We start from the raw sequence: 20,488 nt of genomic DNA on the forward strand, positions 1-20,488 counted from the left end.
AGAAGTGTACACTAGAAGCATAGTGCATATTTATGTATATTTTTTTTCTTTTTAGGTTAAGGTTGAGCAGGTTGCTATGGAGCTTCAACTAACGCCATTGACAGTAATCCTGCGAACACTTCTTGAACAACTGCAGGAAAAGGATCCTGCCCATATATTTTCTCAACCTGTGAATCTTTCTGAGGTACGGACAACAGTGATTATTCAACTGATAACAGAAAAACTGCTACAACGCACCCTTTTTGTTCATACAGCCAACCCTTTTTGTTTTAAAGGATAAGTTCACCTTTTGACCAAAAATAATAAATCCACAAATAATAAATGCACAAAAAGTGCGTTTATTATTCTTGGCTGCAGGAGCCTGTAAAGCATTGCACCAACGATCAGCAAATCGCTGGTGCCATGCAGGTCTTGTATGAGCTAGCGGATATACGGTCAGGAAGATTCAGTGAACTACAAGTCGACAGCCACTAAGGCTGCTAGGATCTGTAGTTCAGGCATAGAATACTGTGAATGAATGACGAGGCTGTGTGGGTATAGCTCCATACGCCCGCACTGTTGTTTAATAAGTAAAAGCTTGTATGGCGAACTTCTCCCCATACTTCTGTCACAGTGGTTGCAGCATTGGAAACATGTTACATGTTCCACCATAAAAATGGGTGGCACATGTAACATCTTTCCAAAAGTGAACTTATCCTTTTAAGATTTCATTGACAAGGCATCTTTGCTACAATATTATGTATTAGGATTGGTTTTATTTATTTTTTTAATAGGTTCCTGATTACTTGGACCACATAAAACATCCCATGGATTTCTCTACAATGAAGAAACAGTTAGAAGATCAGAGATACAGTAATTTAAATGAATTTGAAGAGGACTTCAATCTTATAATTGAAAACTGTATGAAGTACAATGCCAAGGACACAATGTTTTACAGAGCTGCTGTTCGGTTGCGAGATCAGGGAGGAGCATTATTAAGGCAAGCAAGGCGTGATGCTAATGCTATTGGCTTTGATGAAGAAACAGGGATGCATTTACCAGAGCAACCAAAAACTGAACCTCCCCCACAATTTTCCTGGGAGGATGGTAAGTTAATTTCAATGCTTTACCCTGAATAGGGTAAAGAAGACCCAAAGGAACCAAATGCTTTTTCTCTACAACTTGTCAATGTAGCGTATGTTGGCTTTGACATCCGTAAAACACAACCTTTTATTCTGTAGCGTTAACCAGTTATGGGTTTAGGTTTGTACTTGCATACCCTACTGTCCTTCCTCACTTATATAAATACCTGTGCCCACTGCCAGACATCTACGGCCTTAGAACGGGGGGCTGTGTGCGTGTTTGGCTGACTTGCTTTCAGCAGCTAGTGTTGGTGCTTGTGGGTGAAACTTATCTGCCAAGTGCAGCTAATGGGAATATAATGCTTCAAACCTGAAGGTTAAAAGTAGAAAACAGTCTAGTAACACCTTGTTTAAACTTTTTTCAGATTTTTATTTCTTATGATGGCAAACAAAATACACAAAAAGCAAGAAAAAAAAATATTGTTGATAACTTTACCATGTTTTAAACTATTAATTATAATTTTATTGTTATGGTAAGCTGGCCAAGCTGTAGAATAAAGTTAGTATTTTGTGTATTTAGAAGTTTTAAAGAACTCCAGTATATACTGCCTGTTTTTACAGCCCCCTGACTGTAGACTAGATATTGGAGAGTTGCCCTCCCTTTTTTATTCTGGGGGAAAAATAAAAACTTTAGCAGATAGGAGGTTAGGGAGAATCTGCAACATGCAAGAATACAAAGCTGAGCGAGGTTCTAGTTTAAAAAAAAAAAAACAATGCAAATTTAAGGACTATTATGTCTGTAGATTGTTATATGATTCGGTTTTTTGTATAATCTTTTCAGAAATAGTGATGTTTTAGTTCTAGATGTGCATTTTGAAGTTGAAAGTGTGTGCTTTCAAACTTGGTTGTCTAGATAAATGGTCTTAAGTAGTTGACACCAGTCTTACAATATATAAATCTTTGGGGTGTGTGTAAAAATGTCTTCCAAAAGTAGTGTTTTGGTTTTTTTTTTTTTCCCTGCTATTGTTCGCTTTGACAAATCACAGGCAGCCGGATGTGCCTGCACGTAACTGCAGCAGCTATTCATACCTTCTGTTTAGCCTAATGCTGGCCCATTAAATGTGGCAACGCTGACACTTCCAGGTAGTGGTGCAGCTTGCTTGTCCCTCATGCCCTTAGCAAAGTCCTGTTTGCCCATTACCAGGCAGGGTTGCCTCACTGGCACAATAGGAATGCATGTAACGCAGGAAGAGAGAGGGAAGCTCCAGCTCTACTAGCATCAGAACTTTTCCCTGTTGGAACAGCCTGGCATTTAGGTGAAGCGGCTTAAAGGAAAAGCATGGCCCTACTCCTGTGGATTGCAGTTCATTGTGCACACCTGCTGTACAGTGCAGGCCCAGTTCCTGGTCACCTAAATGGAGAAAATAATTATTCGTTGTGGGAGATTTACTAAAATTTGAGCATTCAGAATCTGGTATCATGGTAGCCAATCCGCTTCTAACTTCAGCTTGTTCAATTATTTTTTTTAATTTATTTTTTTCCATCTGGATATACAAAGTTGTAATGATATGCACAATTTTACTAATGCATGTTAGAGTTGTAAAACTCTGTTCAGGCATTAAAAGGATAAGTTCACCTTCTGGAGCATCTTACACCTATGTTTAGGTTGTAACTTGTAACATGTGCTGATGAGTACCCTTGTAGTTCAGTCACAAGCCCTGCAGCTTTAAAACTGACAAGCCTGTACAAAGGTACATGCTCAAAGCTGTAGGGCTTGTCTGCAGGAGCCTGACATTGCACCCATATAATGGGTGCATTACTTTTTTTTTGGTGCATTTTATTTTTTACCAAAAGCTTTTGGTTTGTTTTACCCTTCATCATGAAGGGGCTAATGTCTCTTCTGTTGGCAACTTTGGGCGTAGGGTGCCTTTTTTAGTTTTTTTTGTTGCTGTTGCTCACCCCCTGTTGCTTTTGGATGTCCAGCATTCATTCAGTTCCTAAGTCTGTCGTGGAACGCTAAACACTGTAGTGCATTGAGAGACTAAGGTCCCATCCCCTGTATCTATTTTTTTTTTGGGGGGGGAGGTGGATAACCTGCCTTTTGACAGATACCTGCTCCCCACTTCCAGCCAGATCGCCACAGCGATCTGAGCCGAAGTTTGCAAATTCAGACCCCCTTTTCCCCCTGCAGCCTTCTGAGACCTGTCACAGGCCCCAGAAAGCTACAGGACCACTCAGCGCAGTGCAGCTTGCGCATGTGCAGTGAGGACGTAAGCATTCTCAGCTGGCTGCCCAAATTTGTTTCGTTTTTTTTTTTTTTTTTTTACCCCTAGTGTCCAAATCCTCCCGGCAGGCAGCTGTAAGTCCAATAGTCATTAAATTCTCCCCTCCAACCCCCCCCCCCCCTTCCTCAACATCCAGAAATTCCATCATTTATAATTGATAATACAGGATTAAATGCATAAAACTTGAGAATAGCAAGTAATTAATCTTTCACTGTTCATTTATATATCTGCAGTTGATAAGCTGCTGAATCCTAATAACCGTGCACATATGCCCTTGGAAGAACAACTAAAAGAACTGTTGGAAAAACTAGATTTGACTTTTGCAATGAAATCAAGTGGATCCAGGAGTAAACGGTTAAAATTGCTGAAAAGAGAAGTTAGCAATGTTCGTCAACTGTTGTTACAACAGCAAGTGCAACCTCCACAAATAGAATCTGGTATTGGAAGCTTTGAAGAGGAAAATGGGTCCACAGTTGAAAATGATGGCGAAGAAGATGGTAAGATACCTTTTTTGTTTACATATTTTTTATAGTTCAAAGTGGACCTATCCTCAGATATATATAATTTTTTACCTTACGTGCCTGCATGCTAAGCAGTGTACAAGTGTAGCACCTACAAAGAAAATTAAATTCTTTAGAAATTGCATGCATTTCTCCTCAGAATTGTACTATTTTTTTTTTTCTGATGTTACCAGGTCCAGTGTTTACTTCCTGGACAAAGATGGTAGGTCATTGCACACGCCATGTAAATCCTGATGCCTGCTCAGTAGTCTTTGATTTTTGTCTCTGTATACAGAATATCTCAAACAGCTAAGCCTCACTGGCGCTGAATATCACCTTGCACTGATGACCTTCCTCCAGCATGTTTCTCTCAGACCTAGACACAGTAACTTGACTGAAACATATCTACTTTCTAGTGATAAAAGACACATGTTTAGATATGCGATCGTCACTGTGTGGCCTGCTAGTGCTACACAGCTTTCAAAATCTTCAGAAATCTAAAGAATTGTTTTCCAGTGTATGCACCAAGGTCTCCAAAAACTGGTGCAGATCATTTTACAGCCTGATGCGATTGCTTTGAAGTGAACAGAGTATGACGCTTATACGCAGTTCCAAGTTTGGCCATGGCTGTGCCGTATCAGGCAGACTGCACAGTGAAGATATTAGAGAAGCAAACTGAATTATAGGCAGTCGACGTATTGTGAATGTGGGAGGGTTGAGGTGCAAAAAAATTTATTTGGCTATCTAGTACCATTTTTAGGCCAGGACTAAAACAAATCATTGAATGAATCTGAAGGTTTTTTTTTTTTTTTTTTTTTTTTTTTTTTTTACAAGCTTGCATGTGGAGAGGCAATTATAGTAAATCATCCGCAGTCTCTAATAAAGCAAAATAGGTTATATCATTGTAAAATTTTAAACCTTGACCTCAAGGCACAGCAAAGGTAACTTTACTGTTGTGCTTAATCGTCCAATCAGAGAACACTTTGCATTAGTTTAGAAAATGGAAAGTTTTCTATGAATGGCACCTGTGCCATTAGGCCAATCTGTGTTCGCTGTGCAGCACAGCAGCTGCTTATTGCGGGACCAGAGATGCCTGGCGTAGAGGTGTCTACGTCATTTTATTTCCAGATTCCAGGGCCATCGGCCAGGTATGGCACATTCATAATTACGGTGTTTTTAAGCTCGACCAATGTAACTTTGTATAAAATAATACCTGGAATTCGTTTTGGATACAGGATGCCTTTATGACATTTAACTTGCTGGGCTTTCTAATTAGAAAGCCCACTACTACCTTTTCACTTATGATTCCCTGTGTCTAACTAAAAATATCTGTCTTTATTTGAATGTAGAAAAGGAAAGGTTTGCTTTTTCGACTCCCTCAGCTCTGTGTGTGTTTTTAGTATAGTGGGGGATGATGTTACACCAACTTTTTAGCATAGTATAAATTGTTGAGAAAATCTGGAATTGCAGCCTTTAGTGTTCCACTTACTGGCTGGTAATTTACTGAAATAATCTTAATATGCAAATTATCATATTCACCTAATTGAATGGAAAAAAGTGTCCTTAATCAACTCTTATATAAGCCAGCCGAAGTGACTAGCTTCAGATGATACACAGATGAAGCAGATCCTCACACTTAAGCTGTACCTCTTTATCTGTACCACTCACCTTCACAATCTTTAAAAATACACAGATCAGATATATTTCCAAGCTTCCAGAACATAGTGGATGAGTATCTGACTTGACACGCTAAACAGCACAGATTGGAAAGCAATAATGGTGGTCATAATGTCATGTCAGATAGCTAAGAAAATTATTGGTGTTGTGCTGATAGCTCTGCCAAGCGCTTTTGTGTCCCAAAACCAAGCATACACCAACAGGACAATAGGTCCTCCATTCTCTGCAGTATACTGTGGTTTCATGGAACCCTGGTCGAGAATGGTTGGTTGCTTTAAAGTGGTTCTAAAGGAAAAAGTGTGTTTTTTTTTTTTTTTTTTTTTTTTTTTTAACTTTAATGCAATCTCTGCATTAAGGTAAACTCCTTCCTATATCAGCTGACTCCAGGCCCCCCCCCAAGTCCATTCTCAATCCAGCACTGTGACCATCTGCTGCAGCTCTTCTCTCCTCTTCCTGGACTCACTGAAGACTCGGACGGCAGTGGGAGCCACTGGCTCCTGCTGCTATCAGCCAAAATTTGTGAGAAGAGAGCACGGTGTGTCACACAGCTCAACGACTCAGGAGTGCACCCACACTAATGCCTCCATAACAAGCGACTTGCTATGGGGGCATAAGAGGAGGTTCAGGGCTGCTCTGTGCAAAACGTGCACAGAGCAGGTAAGTATGACAGGTTTGTTATTTTAGGAAAACTTACAATCGTTGAACTCTACAGATACTACTTAAATCTGTAGTTTCATACTTTGGAGTTTCTAGTTCGGGAGGTGCCAGATTGTAAAATTGCTAGATAGGCTCTTAACTGTTGGTTTGGGAACACCAGAGGATATTTCTGTGGGTGGAGTGAGTCCTTCTGCTTTTTCAGGTAAATTCTTCCTAAAATAGGCATGTTTAACGACACTTTCACTGAAACCTATACATACATTGTTGCCTTCTCTATTCATACAGTATTCTTTTAATGGTCACCAACAACAGCATGCTTGAACATATTTAATGCATGCACAGACCCAAATCATGCTAGTAGACACGATATACATTAGGCAAAAAAAACTTAAGCTGTACCCTTCATTCAAAACACCTGAGCTCGATACATTTTGAGTGGATGGTCACATATCTCTTAAAGTTCTAATGTGATGTTCAGGCGTCCACATATTTTTGACCATAACTGGTTTACTATTAAACACTTGATATAAACAATAATATATTTATGATGGTTGTTTTTATGTGGTGTTGGATTATATGTTGGCATCGTTAAAAAGCCCCATTCTCTGTTAAGGTTTGCTATATGTGTTTTTGGGATTGGGTGCCCTTGATTTCTGGACACCTGACTTATCTTGTTACCACTATTAAACCCTTATCTGGATAATTTTGTGGTGTGGAATTTTGTCACTAGCCCGGGTGTTTAATTTGTCGGGATAGCTAATGGAAATATTAGATGCACAGGCAGCTATTGACCTTTGCTATTGTGTTCTCACCATTCATCAATGGAAAGCAGTTTCTTAGGATCCTTAATAAGTGGTCCTTTAATGTGATGTACGCCTTAAAGGCATATCATTTTCATAGGGCACAAAAATTGTCTGTATAAGGATTGTTGTGTATATAAAAATTTCACAGTGCTAGGAACATAAGTTTTTGTAGTTTGTTTTAGCAGAGCCTTTTTTCCCCTTTCAGTAAAGGCTTTTAAAATCCTCATGTATAGGATTAGAAGACATGTCTGTGTTTTTGTGTCATTTACTTTGTGTCTCAAAACATTATCTCATGAAGCGTTTTACAAAAGTGCATTGTGTGTCTTTTGTTCTTACATAACATGATGCCCATGCAAGACAGCTGTTCTTTTTGCATGTTTTTGTCCTTCGCTCAATGAATGCGGGCCATATGGTGTCCTCTTCAACCTGAGAAGCCATCAAGAAGTGTTTTGCATATAAGTGTGTCCCCTTTTGTCTCCATAAGCTAATTTTATTGACCTTAAACTTTTTTTTATTTATTTTTGTAGTGAGTTGATTTGGGAATGCATACTATGTTTCTGCTTTTAGTATGTTTAACCAGTTTTTGGTTGCCTTTCTAAAGAGTAACTAGAGGGAGAACCTTTGCAGTAATTAATAGTTTTCTTTTATTATAAAACATAATCTGGGATCGAGCAACTTGTGCAAAAATGAAATACTCTAAATCTTGTTCAAAAAAATATACATTTGTGCTTGAAGATCCAATTTGTATTTATTTAATGGGTTTTTTGCTCTTTATGCTGCTTATTAAAAAAAACAAAAACCTTCATTAGATTTTATAATAACATGTTTAACTTCCTTTTTTTGCTTTCTATTGCCTTAATGTTAAATAAATATACATATTAAAATACATTTTGCAGTTAAAGTAGAATGTAAGACTTGTAATAGTTCCCAGGAGTTTCTTCTGGGGTAGGCTAAATGCTTTTATTGTATTTACTGTAAAATGTAAACCTTGATCATAGTTTGATTTGAGAGTTTGATTTATAGATCTTTAAATATAATCTATTATGATATTGTTGCTTTAGGCTCCATGCACAATAGTGTTTTTTTTTAAGCTCCTAGAAGCTGTTTTAAGCATGTTGTTGTTTTTTTTCAGCTTTGGAGCGTTTTTTAACAGCAGAAAAAAGTGCTGATGGCTCCTAAACGCTACTAAAACAATCCTAACAGCTTTTTTTTTTCCCTAGCTGTATTTTTTTTCCTTTTTTACCATGTAAACACTAATAAAACGTTAATGCTTGTGAATGCTACTAAAACACTATTACCAGCGTTTTTCCAGCATTTCTTTAGCTTAAAATGCTGGTGTGCATGGAACCCAAGTTTGTGAAGAGAGATATGCCGTTCATCAGATTAATTGATTTTTTATAAATCACACATCCAGAATCAACTGTGTCTGTGCACACTAGGTTTGCGCATGCCCCTACTATTTGCAGCTGTGACAGGAAAACAGGAGTGGTTGTTCATTCCTAACTTTATATTCCACATATATTAAGACTTTAAAGCAAACCGATGGATAAAATGTAAATTCATGTTGCTACATTGTATTGCAATTTTTTTTCTATCGTACACCTACTAATCTCAAATCTTGAAGCTTGTAAACTAACTTTGAGAAAATCCCTACACATTTACTTTGTTCTGTAACATGTATTTGCTATGAACTGAACTACAGAGGGAGAGAGAGGGAGGGTTTTTAGGAGACAGCAAGGCGCCATAGGATATGTAGCCCTTAGAAATTGAAACCGGAGAAAGATGGCTAGCAAACAGGCAGCACTCAACATGAAGGAGATTTTTCAAGTAAGCTTATTTTGGATGGTCAAAAATAACTATTTGTATTATTACAGTGCTGATGTTATAATATGAACGTGTATGCTGTGACCATAGATCTCCTTTAAGTCATCATACCTTATAAACCGCAATGTTTGTTCTTGAATTTGATGCATTACCCAACAGTTCATGTTGGTTCTGGTTTTTGTTAGACATGCTAGACAAATACAGAAGACTGTTTTTTAGTGTGGACTTCTCAACAACATAGAAATGTCCAGAAGCTATTGACTTATAAAGAAGTTTGTATTTAAAACCAGCAGTGATGTATTTGTTTTACCCTTTTAATTGTTATGACCTATAGAATCTCCTTGGCGTTAAAAATGTTAAACTTCATGCAGAACACTGCTTATCTGTTTTGGAATTTTCTATTCATTGGGAAATGTCCTCGATCCTGTGTGCCTTTTTAGCCTTGGACTTCCAAACTCAGAATGACTGAATCCTAATGCATTTAATGCCGTAACTGCTGTAACTGGAGTATGGTATTATGGGCAATGCCCAGGCAGTTTCCCTGAAGGTCCTTGTGGCCTGAATACATGCAGTAGTGTATTGGCCATGCATGAGTTATTACTGTTTTAAAGGGCTGAAGGTGTGTGTGTGTGTGTGTGTGTGTGTGTGTGTGTGTGTGTGTGTGTGTGTGTGTGTGTGTGTGTGTGTGTGTGTGTGTGTGTGTGTGTGTGTGTGTGGTTGGTTTTATTTTTTAAATGAACTACCTCCTGTAAATATTGTATTCTGTTTTGAAACTCACTACCTGCTGGCTAGTATTACATGAGAAATCGAAATTCCCACATTCCTCTATAGACAGCCATGGCTATCCTGTGCAGGCATGTCCATTGTTGTTTAAAATGGCAGCCATAGATTATATACAAAGCCTCTGCATGGGGGAGTCAGTGACAATCTTCCTTGGGTAGGTAAGCAGCTGGGGGTGGGAAGTGTTTTGTAGTTGAGCTTTAAAAGATTTTCATGTTGATGTATGGTAATCTGAAAGTGTATCTAATGCCAAGCTTTTTTGTGTTGGATTTATTGGGAAATAACTCTGAACTTCAGGCAGAAACAAATACAAAAGACTGCAGCTCTGTAATCATTACTACATCATTAGTTGTATTTTTTAATGCAAGCAGTGGAAGTACCTAAATCTGATTTGGCACAGGCTTATGCTTAGAGGAGGGAGCAGAGTGACAGATGAGCTCACCAGTCTGCTGCTTCTCCTTGTGTGGTCCACTGGATGGGAAATGGACACGGCTTGCAGGTCTTGCTTGACTAAAGCAAAAATAGGATAGAAAAATGTTAATTCTATGACCCCTTACTGCCTTATATGTATTTTTCATTTGTGTATGTTCCTATTTGCCTGGAGTTCAGCTTTAAAATGTACATTTTTTTTATTCTCCTTTCTCTAACGCTAATGTGTGAAGAAATCCCCTTCTAGTTGTCACCTTAAGAGGTGATCCTGTTGAGATTTCCTCTCTAGTTCTGGTGGCAGTAGTAAAACTTTGAATGTGCCATCATTTTCTACCCTGATGACTATCCTCACCATTGAAAATTGGTTGTGAATTTCCTTAGCAAAGAAGTGGACAGCAATAAAAACCTGACAGGTCTGAACACTTCCACATCACCAGACTGTAAGAAAACTATAGAATATCTTCAAGATGCATATATTTGAATTTCTTTTCTTTGTACATGCCTACTGCACTATCTTTTCTAGTGATACACCAATATATTGGCCACCAATAGGGTTATCGGCATTGTGCCGATAGAAAAAAGATCTTGAAAAGATTAGCTTACATCACGTGTATTACGGCCAGTGCCATGCTGTAATATGTAGCCCCTGGACACGGTCTCTGTGGCCATTACTCTGCTCTAGTGATATTAATTAAAAAGTAGCAAAATATAAAATTATATATAAGAAATATTTATTTTTAAAAAGCTGTCCAATTTGGTTTCGATTTTTTGGCGAAGTTCATCCTGAATTTTCAGTTTCGGTCCAGAATTTTACGTTTCGGTGCATCACTATCTTTTCTTGTACTGCAGATTTTTAAGTTATCCTTGTTTGGTGCTTTTATTGTATTTGCTAGTCACGCAGCCTACCCAGACAGCAACCCCAGAGACAAGATGACAGACAAAAGGGTCAATTCACTAAGGGATTTTACATGCAATATGAAGGTCACTTGACTCATTTATTTGGAAAGATTGCATGAGATAATAAGAGTCAGTTCATCAAAGTAAAATATCGAATGGGAGGTAAAATTAGGCGATAAATCATTGAAATCCATTCACTAAGGAACACACACAATTGTTATGAATCACCTGCTGGTATGCAGTTGGTATATTAGCGATGTACAAAATAAGACTGAGGGGAACTCTGCACTGGCCAGTTAATTAAAAGTATACATTGTATCAGTGTAGAAATGTTCTTCCCTGAGCTCAAGAATGAAAATAAATTGTAACAATACACTAGAGGGAGATTGTTCTGTAAATGAAAGCACACGAGAATGTTTTCACGGTTTCATAATATTTCTGTGTGCATCTTTCTTCCTCTTGTAGTGTTGGCTAATAAAAAAAAAAAAAAAGTGAAAAAAAAACCCCCCACCAAAAATAATGCTAAATTTAATTGAATTAATATTTGACTCATTTGGTAAATAATGCATATTTTTTTAGTGAATTGACTACTTTTGAGATCAATATAGCATGAGTTATTTTAACAAATTAATGCTGAATTTATCGTAGTGACTTGACCCTAAAGAGTACATATATTTTGTACAGCGAGAAAATGAATATAACCAGCATGCCTCAGTGGACAGAGCGCAAAGAATGCAAGTGTAATGGGCATACACAGCAGCCTGATGTGCATACTGTATAATTACAGCTAAATCTACAGTGTAATATAGATTAGTGTTTCCCAATCTTTCAGTCCATGCACCTTTCTAAAATTCTGCACAATCTCGAGGCACCCTTTAAAGTGGTTGTAAACCTCAGTCATGGAATCTGAACAAAGCACAGCTATCTGTAGTGTTTACTTGTTTCTGTGCAAAGCTTTAGGAGTAGTTTATGTCTGGTGCTTCATTCCTCTGTTATCATCATGTCACTTCTGACACAAGAGATCAATTTTGTGTCTGTTTGGTGGGGGGTTGCTTCTGACACATGAGATAAATTTGTTAGGGGGGAGGTCCCTTTTTTCCCAATCAGTTCTAACTGCAACTCCCTGCCCCCATCTCAGTGATACTGACAAATGCAGTAGGGTTTTATCTAAAATCAGCACTTTTGAAGGGATGAAAAAGATACAAAGGAATAGACTGCAGATAAACAAGTAAAACTTATGTAGAAGGATTTGTTTAATCTGTTTATCATCGGAGGCTTTTCAATTCACTGGGTATATGTAACCACTTTAAAATGCTGCACAATCTTGAAGCATCCATTACAAAATGTAAAGACTGAACTAATAGTTTTACAGAACGCAGCAACATCTGCACATGTAGGACGCCCAGATTTAGGTTATTCTTCCAAAGCAAATACACTTTTGCACACTAGCACTGACTAGTATTCCATAGTTTTCTCTTCCTCAGTTTCTCTCACTCAACTAATGTGACCCCAGTGCTGATGGAGAGGGGCAAGCAAGGATGTTGTGCAGATGCCTAATGTCTTTATCAGTTGATGACACTATTGGTTATGTCGCCGGCAGCTAGGAAGTTGTAATGGTGTACATTGAAAACCTGTAACTAAAAGGCAGGCTTGATCCACCTGCTGGTATGCCATTTTTTGTCATTTTGCCAAGGCACCCCTGAAGAAACCTAAGGGCACCCTGGTTGAAAGGCTGATATAGATGTGTTGAGAATGTGTGACACAAAATCTTACACCTGAATACTGGAGGACGTGTGATACAGGCACACACACTTACTTTAATGTTGCTTTTATAACTGAACAAGTTTTTGTTTTTTTTGTTTGTTTTTTTTTTTTTTTACTGAGTGTCCACCAGCTGACTGTTGAAACAAAGCTTGTGGTTGCAGTGCTAGCTCTGTCGTCTGCATCTGTGAAGAGTACTGATGTTCAGATCCTTGCAGGCTTTTCTGCTTAAAGAAACCTGCTCTGGTCAGCTGCATTTTTTTTGTTTTGTGTTTTTTAAAATTAGGGCTTGGGTATGTACTTGCCATGCCAAGCTGAATGTAGCTCTAAACCATTCTTTAAAATATCAAGTTTTAACATATTCATGTAATTTCAGAAGTTTTCAGTCTTGCTAAATATGTAGCTTTAAAAAAATTATTCTTGGTAATCCTGATATGAAGATATGTTTATACACTTCCTTATAAAGAATACGTTTACCCTTATTTATTGTGAATGAATGAAATACAAGTCCTTTCTGCCACTGTGTCAGATGGCTTGTATTTCTCAATGAACTACCAGGATGAGGATTATCACCCTTGTAGTTCACTGATATGTCTGAAGCTGAATAACTGGAGGTAGGGCCAGAGACCTGTCAGCAGTGTCTGCAGGAGCCTGACAATGCATCTGTGATCCTTTGGTTGTGAGTGCAATACTTTGCAGGCTTCAGTATAAAAAACAAAAACAAATTTTCCTTCCTGCAGAATCATGTGCATTTGATTACTTTTTCTTTAACTACTAAAGGTGAACTTGGTCTTTAATTGGTTAATTCAGTTTTGCTTCTGCGTGTTGGCCTGTCTTGAACAGCTCTGGTTGAGACTGCCAGATGCACTCTGTGCAGGTATGAGCCACCTTTTGGCACCATCAGTAAATCGATGTAGACAAGCAGCAATGTACAACCCACCCTAGAGTGCGTACATGCAGATGAGAATTGGTTGAAGTGACTGGAGAAGATCAGCAGCATTGATGTGTAAACAAAGAAGAAAAAACTTTGGAAACTATGTCTGATGGAAAAAATGGCAATTGTTTTAGAAAATTAGAGGTCATTAAGTTGATATTTAATTCAACAATCAAATTGGATGAGAGAATCGGACTTTACTGATTGCCTGTTGTCATCCATACATATATAGTAACTGTACGAAGAAATAGAATGGTAATGTTTAGTAGCAAGTACATAAGGTCTTCTGCTGCCTTCAATCTCTTGAAAAACCTGGTGATTGGCCACTCAACCACTGATCTCTGCATAGTGAAAAGAAGGGCAGTATATCACATACATCCCATACCTGGAAGTACTGAGTTTTTTCCTGGGGCTAAAATGGCACATTGTAGTAGCACAGTTGGAGAGAAGGTGGAGCCCCCTCTTCCCAGGCCCCTCTTATACTTATCTGCACCCCATCTCAATGTGCACAAGAGCAGAGACTCTGTCACTCCCCATTGGCTCAGAGGCTGTTAATCTTAGCCAGTGAAGAGGGGGAAGGGTTGATTCCTTTCCTCTGTTTAAGTATAGTGAGGCTTGGAAGTGAGCCTGCACAAGTGCCCCCCATAGCAAGCGGAAAACCTGAGAAGAGGAAGATCGAGGCTGCTTTGTGCAAAATTATTGCACAGAGTAGGTAAGTATGACATGTTTTATTTAAAAAAAAAAAAACAAATTAGTTTAGCATCACCCTTTTAGTGCTTTTGAATCTATTTTTACATCTGATGGCGATCTGCCATCCCAGTACAAACCTAACAATTATAGCAAACACCTTTCTACAGCCCTCTTATAAACAACAAGTACTAAGTAGGGTTTTTCCAGTGTTGGAGTTATCACAAAAGAGAATTTCAAATGCTAAACAGCAATTTTTAAATATTATTTTGAGAACATGCAACTAAAATAAAGTAGGTGTTATCCCAATTTTGCTGCAAAAATGGAAATGAACTTTTAAGGCATCTGACAAGTGTGTGCAAGCTTCCTGACGTATAGTAGGTAGTTGCATATAGTTGAAAGAACACTCAAGACAGAATTTTCAAACTTTTGGTTAATGCTGGATTGATGGCTACAGTGTGAGCTATACATTTTTGCCTAAGCTTTAGGACACCTTTTGGACTTTTGTGAGTGTCCTTGCCCCTTCCCAAATATCTATTTCTCATTGCTTTATCTGGGAAATGCAAGTCGTGTGTCTAGGTATGGAAAAATGTCAGCCATACCTGAACATTTTGTTTATTTGCAAATCTTGATGACAGCTACTGTGACCAATAATTGTGTATGATATGTTGGAATTGGTGTAGGAAGATAGGCATAATGAGACATACATTAATACAGTTTGCGCTGTTATGGTGAAAATGGTGCAGCGTCCACTCCAATCAGCAGGGGTGTCTTGAATAGATCCCCTGCTGAATCAGCAGAATGGAATGAATATCACATTTGTGACATCCATGTCTGTTCATTTTATTTGCTGCAGAAGCTTTGTGGTCCATATTGGATCTGTGGGCAGCTGGTTTTAAATGAACATGTGTCCGCTTACATCAGTGTAGCTCTGTTCTGTCACATTGAGGTTGAAGAAAATGCAGACCCCTCCCCCCCCCCCTTAATACTGACAGGCAGACCTGATTAGACTGCCCCTATAAATGATTAGTCTCCTCTCAAATGTGCCCACTACCTGTTTAAAATGGAGGTAAGAGAAATCTCAGATGTAGTGTTTGATGCCATTGACTTTGACAGTTCTCAGGTTTGCTTTAAGCCCAACAGCAGTGCATGTGGAGAAAATCATAAAATTGATTATTTCCAGTTCAGCTACACTGGCCTCCTCTGTCCTTTGAACTGTTTTTTTCAGTTTTGGTGACAGAGGCATGATATATGGATGGGGAGAGAAATGTGACCAAAGGTACCCATGTACCCAAGCCCAAAGCAAAGATGTATATGGATCCATAGAAAAAGATCTTGCTAGTATTATTCATTTTTGTTTTATAGTGCTAGTTAATAGCTTTGTGACCCAAAATATGCAAAATCATTGTGCATTTCTTAAGCAAAGACCTTTCCACAGTTCTTTGACTATTACTACAGTTTCATATTTTAAGTAGATTTGATCACCCACTGTAGAGAGTTCAGATATTTAAAGAAATCCTTGAATTTATTAATCAAAAAATAAGTAAAAATAAGTAAATTTTAAATGTAGCTTTTTGTTAAATTTGTTTTTACTGTTATGTATATGTTTTAACTTTGTGTTTTTAAATGAGACTTTAATAGATTAGTTTTGTTTTATAAGAAAACGTATAATTTTATACAGCTTTCAAAAACGGCACTTTTATAATTTTTTCAGGAGATAAATCTCCCCCTAAACTTGAACCATCCGATGCATTACCTCTGCCTTCAAACCCGGAGACTAATTCAGAACCACCAACCCTCAAACCAATAGAACTCAATCCAGAGCAGAGTAAGCTATACAAACGAGTCACTTTTGATAATGAATTACATAGCTCTACTGTTCAGGATGAAGTATTAAATGGACACAGTTCAGAACACTTACTTAAGGACAGTAATCTCAGTGATTCGACCGATTCTGAAGTTGCGGAATCATCAGCTGATGTAAACAGACGTACATCTATTCTCTTCCGCAAATCTAAAAGTGTAAGCCCCCAAAAGCCTGCAAAGAACAATGAAACGCAGCCAACATCACCACAGCTAGGGACCAAAACCTTTTTGTCTGTAGTCCTCCCAAGGTTGGAAACACTCCTGCAACCAAGAAAAAGGTCAAGGAGCTCATGTGGAGAGTCAGAGCTTGATGAGTCCCCTGTGAAACGTTTGGATACAGGTAAATACCTTCATTTGCTTCTCCCATAAACATAAGTTGAACATATACTTGCTAGAGCACTATTTAAAATTGTTTACTTAGACCTTTTTTTTTTCTTCAAATTAATGTGTGTACCATGTTATTTAGAATAATTTGTATTTTATATCTGCTTGCTTGTTGCAGTGTTCATTTTGCATCCATGCTTTTTTTTTTACTTCATGATTCACTTGTTCCTTTACAGGAGTCCTTTATTGGAACTCCAGGCAAATACTATATTGTTTCAGAGGAAATTTAAAGATGTAATCCAGGAATGGGATTAAACACTTTGGGCCATCTTGGCTCAAATAGATTATCCAGATGCCACCTCTGTGTGCCGATCTCTGGTTGGCTAAGATGACTGTCATGAGGTCACCTGCCCTTCCTCAACAACTTGGCGCATTGGAGAACGTCTTGTATTCATTGAAGGAAAAGAAAAAATTTTTCCCCTGAGTGGTGGCAGTGCGGGAGCTATTGATGCTCTGTATTTAGTGCACGGAGAAGTCGCTTGAGCACCCAGTGGAAGAGGACAGCGCTTACTGTATATAGCATAGGCTACAACAGTGAATTGCAGCTTCACCATTGGCCACACAGAGGTTTCATCTGGCTAATTCGTTGGAGCCAAGCTGGCCTAAAGTAAGTGTTTAAACTAATCTCCTTCCTGGAGTTTAAACAGTGGTAAAAGTTGCCAGTGAAAACAGTCTCTAAAAGTTCAACTTCATATGCTCTAGTGCATGTGTGGTTTGACGTGATCATTGTTTTCTGTATATATTAACTCTTCTTGCTAAAAATAAGTTATGGCAAGTGAAAATTGTTATAGCTAAGGGAATTTAGTCTTAAATTCCGTGTTTTCCCCATTTTTATTTTAGCCATTCATGAAAATTTGCACCATGTGATTTGTGTGATTTGAAATATCTTTTCTGTAGGAGGGGGTGTGACTTGTGTCATACATTGTCACTTCCTATGCCAGGTGGCATGTAATCCAGGAATCCTGGCATTCTTGCTTTTCTGTGTATTTGGGCACATGGGCTGTTGGCCACATAAGAATCATGAGTCCAGGGATATACGGAATGAGTCATTTAATTTCCTATATGAAAATGCAGCAAGTATACAGAAAGTAGGTAGTTGAAACAGAAGGACTGACATGGCACAATTGCATACCAAGAGATGTTGCCTTCTTGCATGCAGATTACGGTTGGGCTATAGTGACAATAAGCCAGTGATTGTAAGTTAATATGGGTTATAACTGTTGAAAAAAAGTGTAAAGGTAATATAACCTTTACCAAAAAGTACATGCCAAAACGTTTTGCAGCTAGGCATATAACCTACACACGAATTTTAAATTCCAATCAAGGCCACAGTGTAGCCTTCAAATACAAGTCATTATATTGACACGTTCTTTATTTTAATGCTTTTTGGCCCTTTTCTGCAAAACAGTACAAAGAATTTAAGTAATAAAACCGATAGATGTCAGGTTTTTTTTTTCCCCCCCTCCCATGCTGTACTGGTCTGGCAGCAGTCATTTTTGTCTTTTACCTGGGTTTTATGGTTTGTGTTGCTCACTCTGTTGGCGAATAATATCCTTTTTTATGTTGGAAGGTATACTTCCTAAGATTCATTTCACACAGAGTGGACTCCATTTAGGATCGGAGCAGAGCAGACGGATGACAGGTCGGTGTCTGCTCAGTTTATGCAGAGCAGACATGGACAGAGCCTGCTGTGCTCTATGGGTGTCCAGGTATACACGGACTCTGCTGTCTGTTTACACCCGACTGCTCCCTGATCCGCATAGAGGGCGGATCCCCTTCCAATTTTTTTTTTTTTTTCTTTTTGGATTGGAGGCAGGCTGGTCCCACCAGTCTATAGTGATGAATGAATGGTCCAATCAGGTCTGGCTGTCAGGTTTTTTTTTTTTTTTAGGCCCCTTTTGCAGTTTGTTGTGTGAAAGGGACCTAAAACATTGTAACAAAAAGGAAATTTTATCCGTAGATTAGTTTTTACCATTTCGTGCATCAGATCATGTCTATATCCAAACTGTTGAAAGAGTTTATATAGCGGAGTCTGGCTGAAGCACGTAAAGCCAGAAAGGTGCTTTTTGCTAATTTCAACAAGAAAACTATATGTATTGTAGATAAACCATTCAAAGACTGGAATGTTGAACCTCTTCCTGTCAGTGCCATTTTTCAGCTTTAAGCACTGTAACACTTTAACTATGAATGACTTGGTTGTGCAACACTGTACTCAAATGAATTTTGTAATTTTCTTTTTTTTCTTAGATAATTTCTTTTGGTGGTATTTAATCACCATTTTTAAAAATGTTTTCTATATAAAGAAAAAAAGTCCAACATTTTTTTAAAATCTTGTTTCCCTTTTTAGTTTCTGCTTTTAAACATTTTGCAAATAAATACATTTAGGCCAGAATGTGTTCTGCTACATTTCTTTGGTTAAAAAAAAAAGTGCATTTTTAGCCTGTGTGAAAGTTAATCTCTAGAAATGTATCAACCCTGATATTCTGACTGCCTATTTAATTTCTTGAGGGACTAAAGGTACCAGGACAGTACAAACACCTCCAAAGTGACATTTGTTTGGGAAAGTAGACACTCCAATGTATGTAGTAAAAAGCATTTTTTTTTTAAGTCGTAATTTCTTTGTCGCTTTTTTGAAAATGAAGAAAGTAAATAAAATTTGATTATTTTGGTTTTTATAATTTATTTATTTATTTTTTTTTTTCATTTAACAAGTTATTGTGGAGATACCACATGTGTGAGATCTTTTTCACTGCCTTAGATGCATAGAGGGGCCCAAAATCCAAAGAGCACCTTCAGGCTTTCAAGGGATATAAGGCATCTAATTTCCTGACTACCTCTGAGGCTCTGTAGGAGAAACTCCCATTACAATTGCCACATTTTGCAAAGCAGGCTATCCAAGACATTTTAACTAGAGGCATTGTGAGTCTTTTGAAGATGATTATTACATTTTTGGAAAAAGAAAAAAAAATCAGATTCTCACACACAGCATGGCCATACTTAGAAATCCAAGGTGCTAATTTTCAGAGAGCATAAATTGCACCAAGACCACCAATTTTTTGGGGGCCTCCGTGCACCAAGACCGTAAAAATACCCACAAAATGACCACATTTTGGAGAGTGAACATCCCAAGGTATTTTTAAGAGGTATAGCGAGTCTTTTGAAGATTTAATATTTTGCCACAAGTTTATGGAAAATACAGAAAGAAAATTAAAATTGTGTTTCTTTTTACTCAAAGTTGTAAATGAATTAAGATTTTTCTAGCACACACTCAACATGGGCATACTTAGAATTACACCCCAAAACACATTCAGCTACTTCTCCCAAGTATGGAGATACCACATGTAAGAATTTCTGAGCCTAGCTACAAAGAGAGGCCTAAAATTAGAGGAGTACCATCAGGCTTTCAAAGTACATGTAATACACTTCTAATTTCCTGATTATCACATTTTTGGAGGCCCTGGAGCACCAGGACAGTAGAAACGCCCACAAAATCACCACTGTGTATTTAAGAGGCATGTTGTGTCTTTTTGAAGATATATATATATTTTTTTTCTCTTTGAAGTTTTTGGAAAAGGCGGAAAGAACAGGAAAATGTTTAAATTTTTTTTTACACAGTTGTCAGTTTAATACAGAGGTGCTCAACCTTCTTGAAAAGCAAGGCCCACTTAAGTGATTAGGTAACCGATCGTGGACCACAACGAAATGATTTATCATTTTTATTTTTTTTTTTTTGAATAGCATAACGAACATTCCTACTGCAGCCACGGAATGCCGGGAGGAGTAGCTGGCTTCCAGTGGTTGCAGTAAGAAAATGGAGAGTATTAGTTCCTGTATATGCCGTCCCCGGCTGCCCCTCCTGTCCAAGTGTAAAACGGAATGTGACAGGGATGCTGCATGGGACGGGGTCAGTATTGCAGCACCTGACCCTACATCAGTGGTTGGG

At 38.1% G+C, this 20,488-nt stretch overlaps 1 protein-coding gene across 5 annotated transcripts in view; it reads left to right on the plus strand.

Moving 5' to 3' along the window:
- The window catches only part of BRD1 (bromodomain containing 1), an 82,657-nt gene that overhangs the window by 17,765 nt on the left and 44,404 nt on the right, over positions 1–20,488 (plus strand). For 2 of the 5 annotated variants that reach the window (XM_089684735.1, XM_089684742.1), the window contains exons 5-8: positions 56–184; positions 774–1,086; positions 3,580–3,843; positions 16,010–16,501. In XM_089684735.1, the coding sequence (XP_089540861.1) occupies positions 56–184; positions 774–1,086; positions 3,580–3,843; positions 16,010–16,501 (1,198 nt within the window). Of the gene's footprint in view, positions 1–55; positions 185–773; positions 1,087–3,579; positions 3,844–16,009; positions 16,502–16,721; positions 19,216–20,488 lie in introns of those variants that run through there. The other 3 variants (XM_089684750.1, XM_089684754.1, XM_089684763.1) reach the window with 2 other exon arrangements.

The sequence above is a fragment of the Staurois parvus genome, unplaced genomic scaffold (genome assembly GCF_062004578.1).
Source record: "Staurois parvus isolate SC_StPar_1 unplaced genomic scaffold, SC_StPar_1.0 ptg000019l, whole genome shotgun sequence".
NCBI classification, from domain to species: domain Eukaryota; kingdom Metazoa; phylum Chordata; class Amphibia; order Anura; family Ranidae; genus Staurois; species Staurois parvus.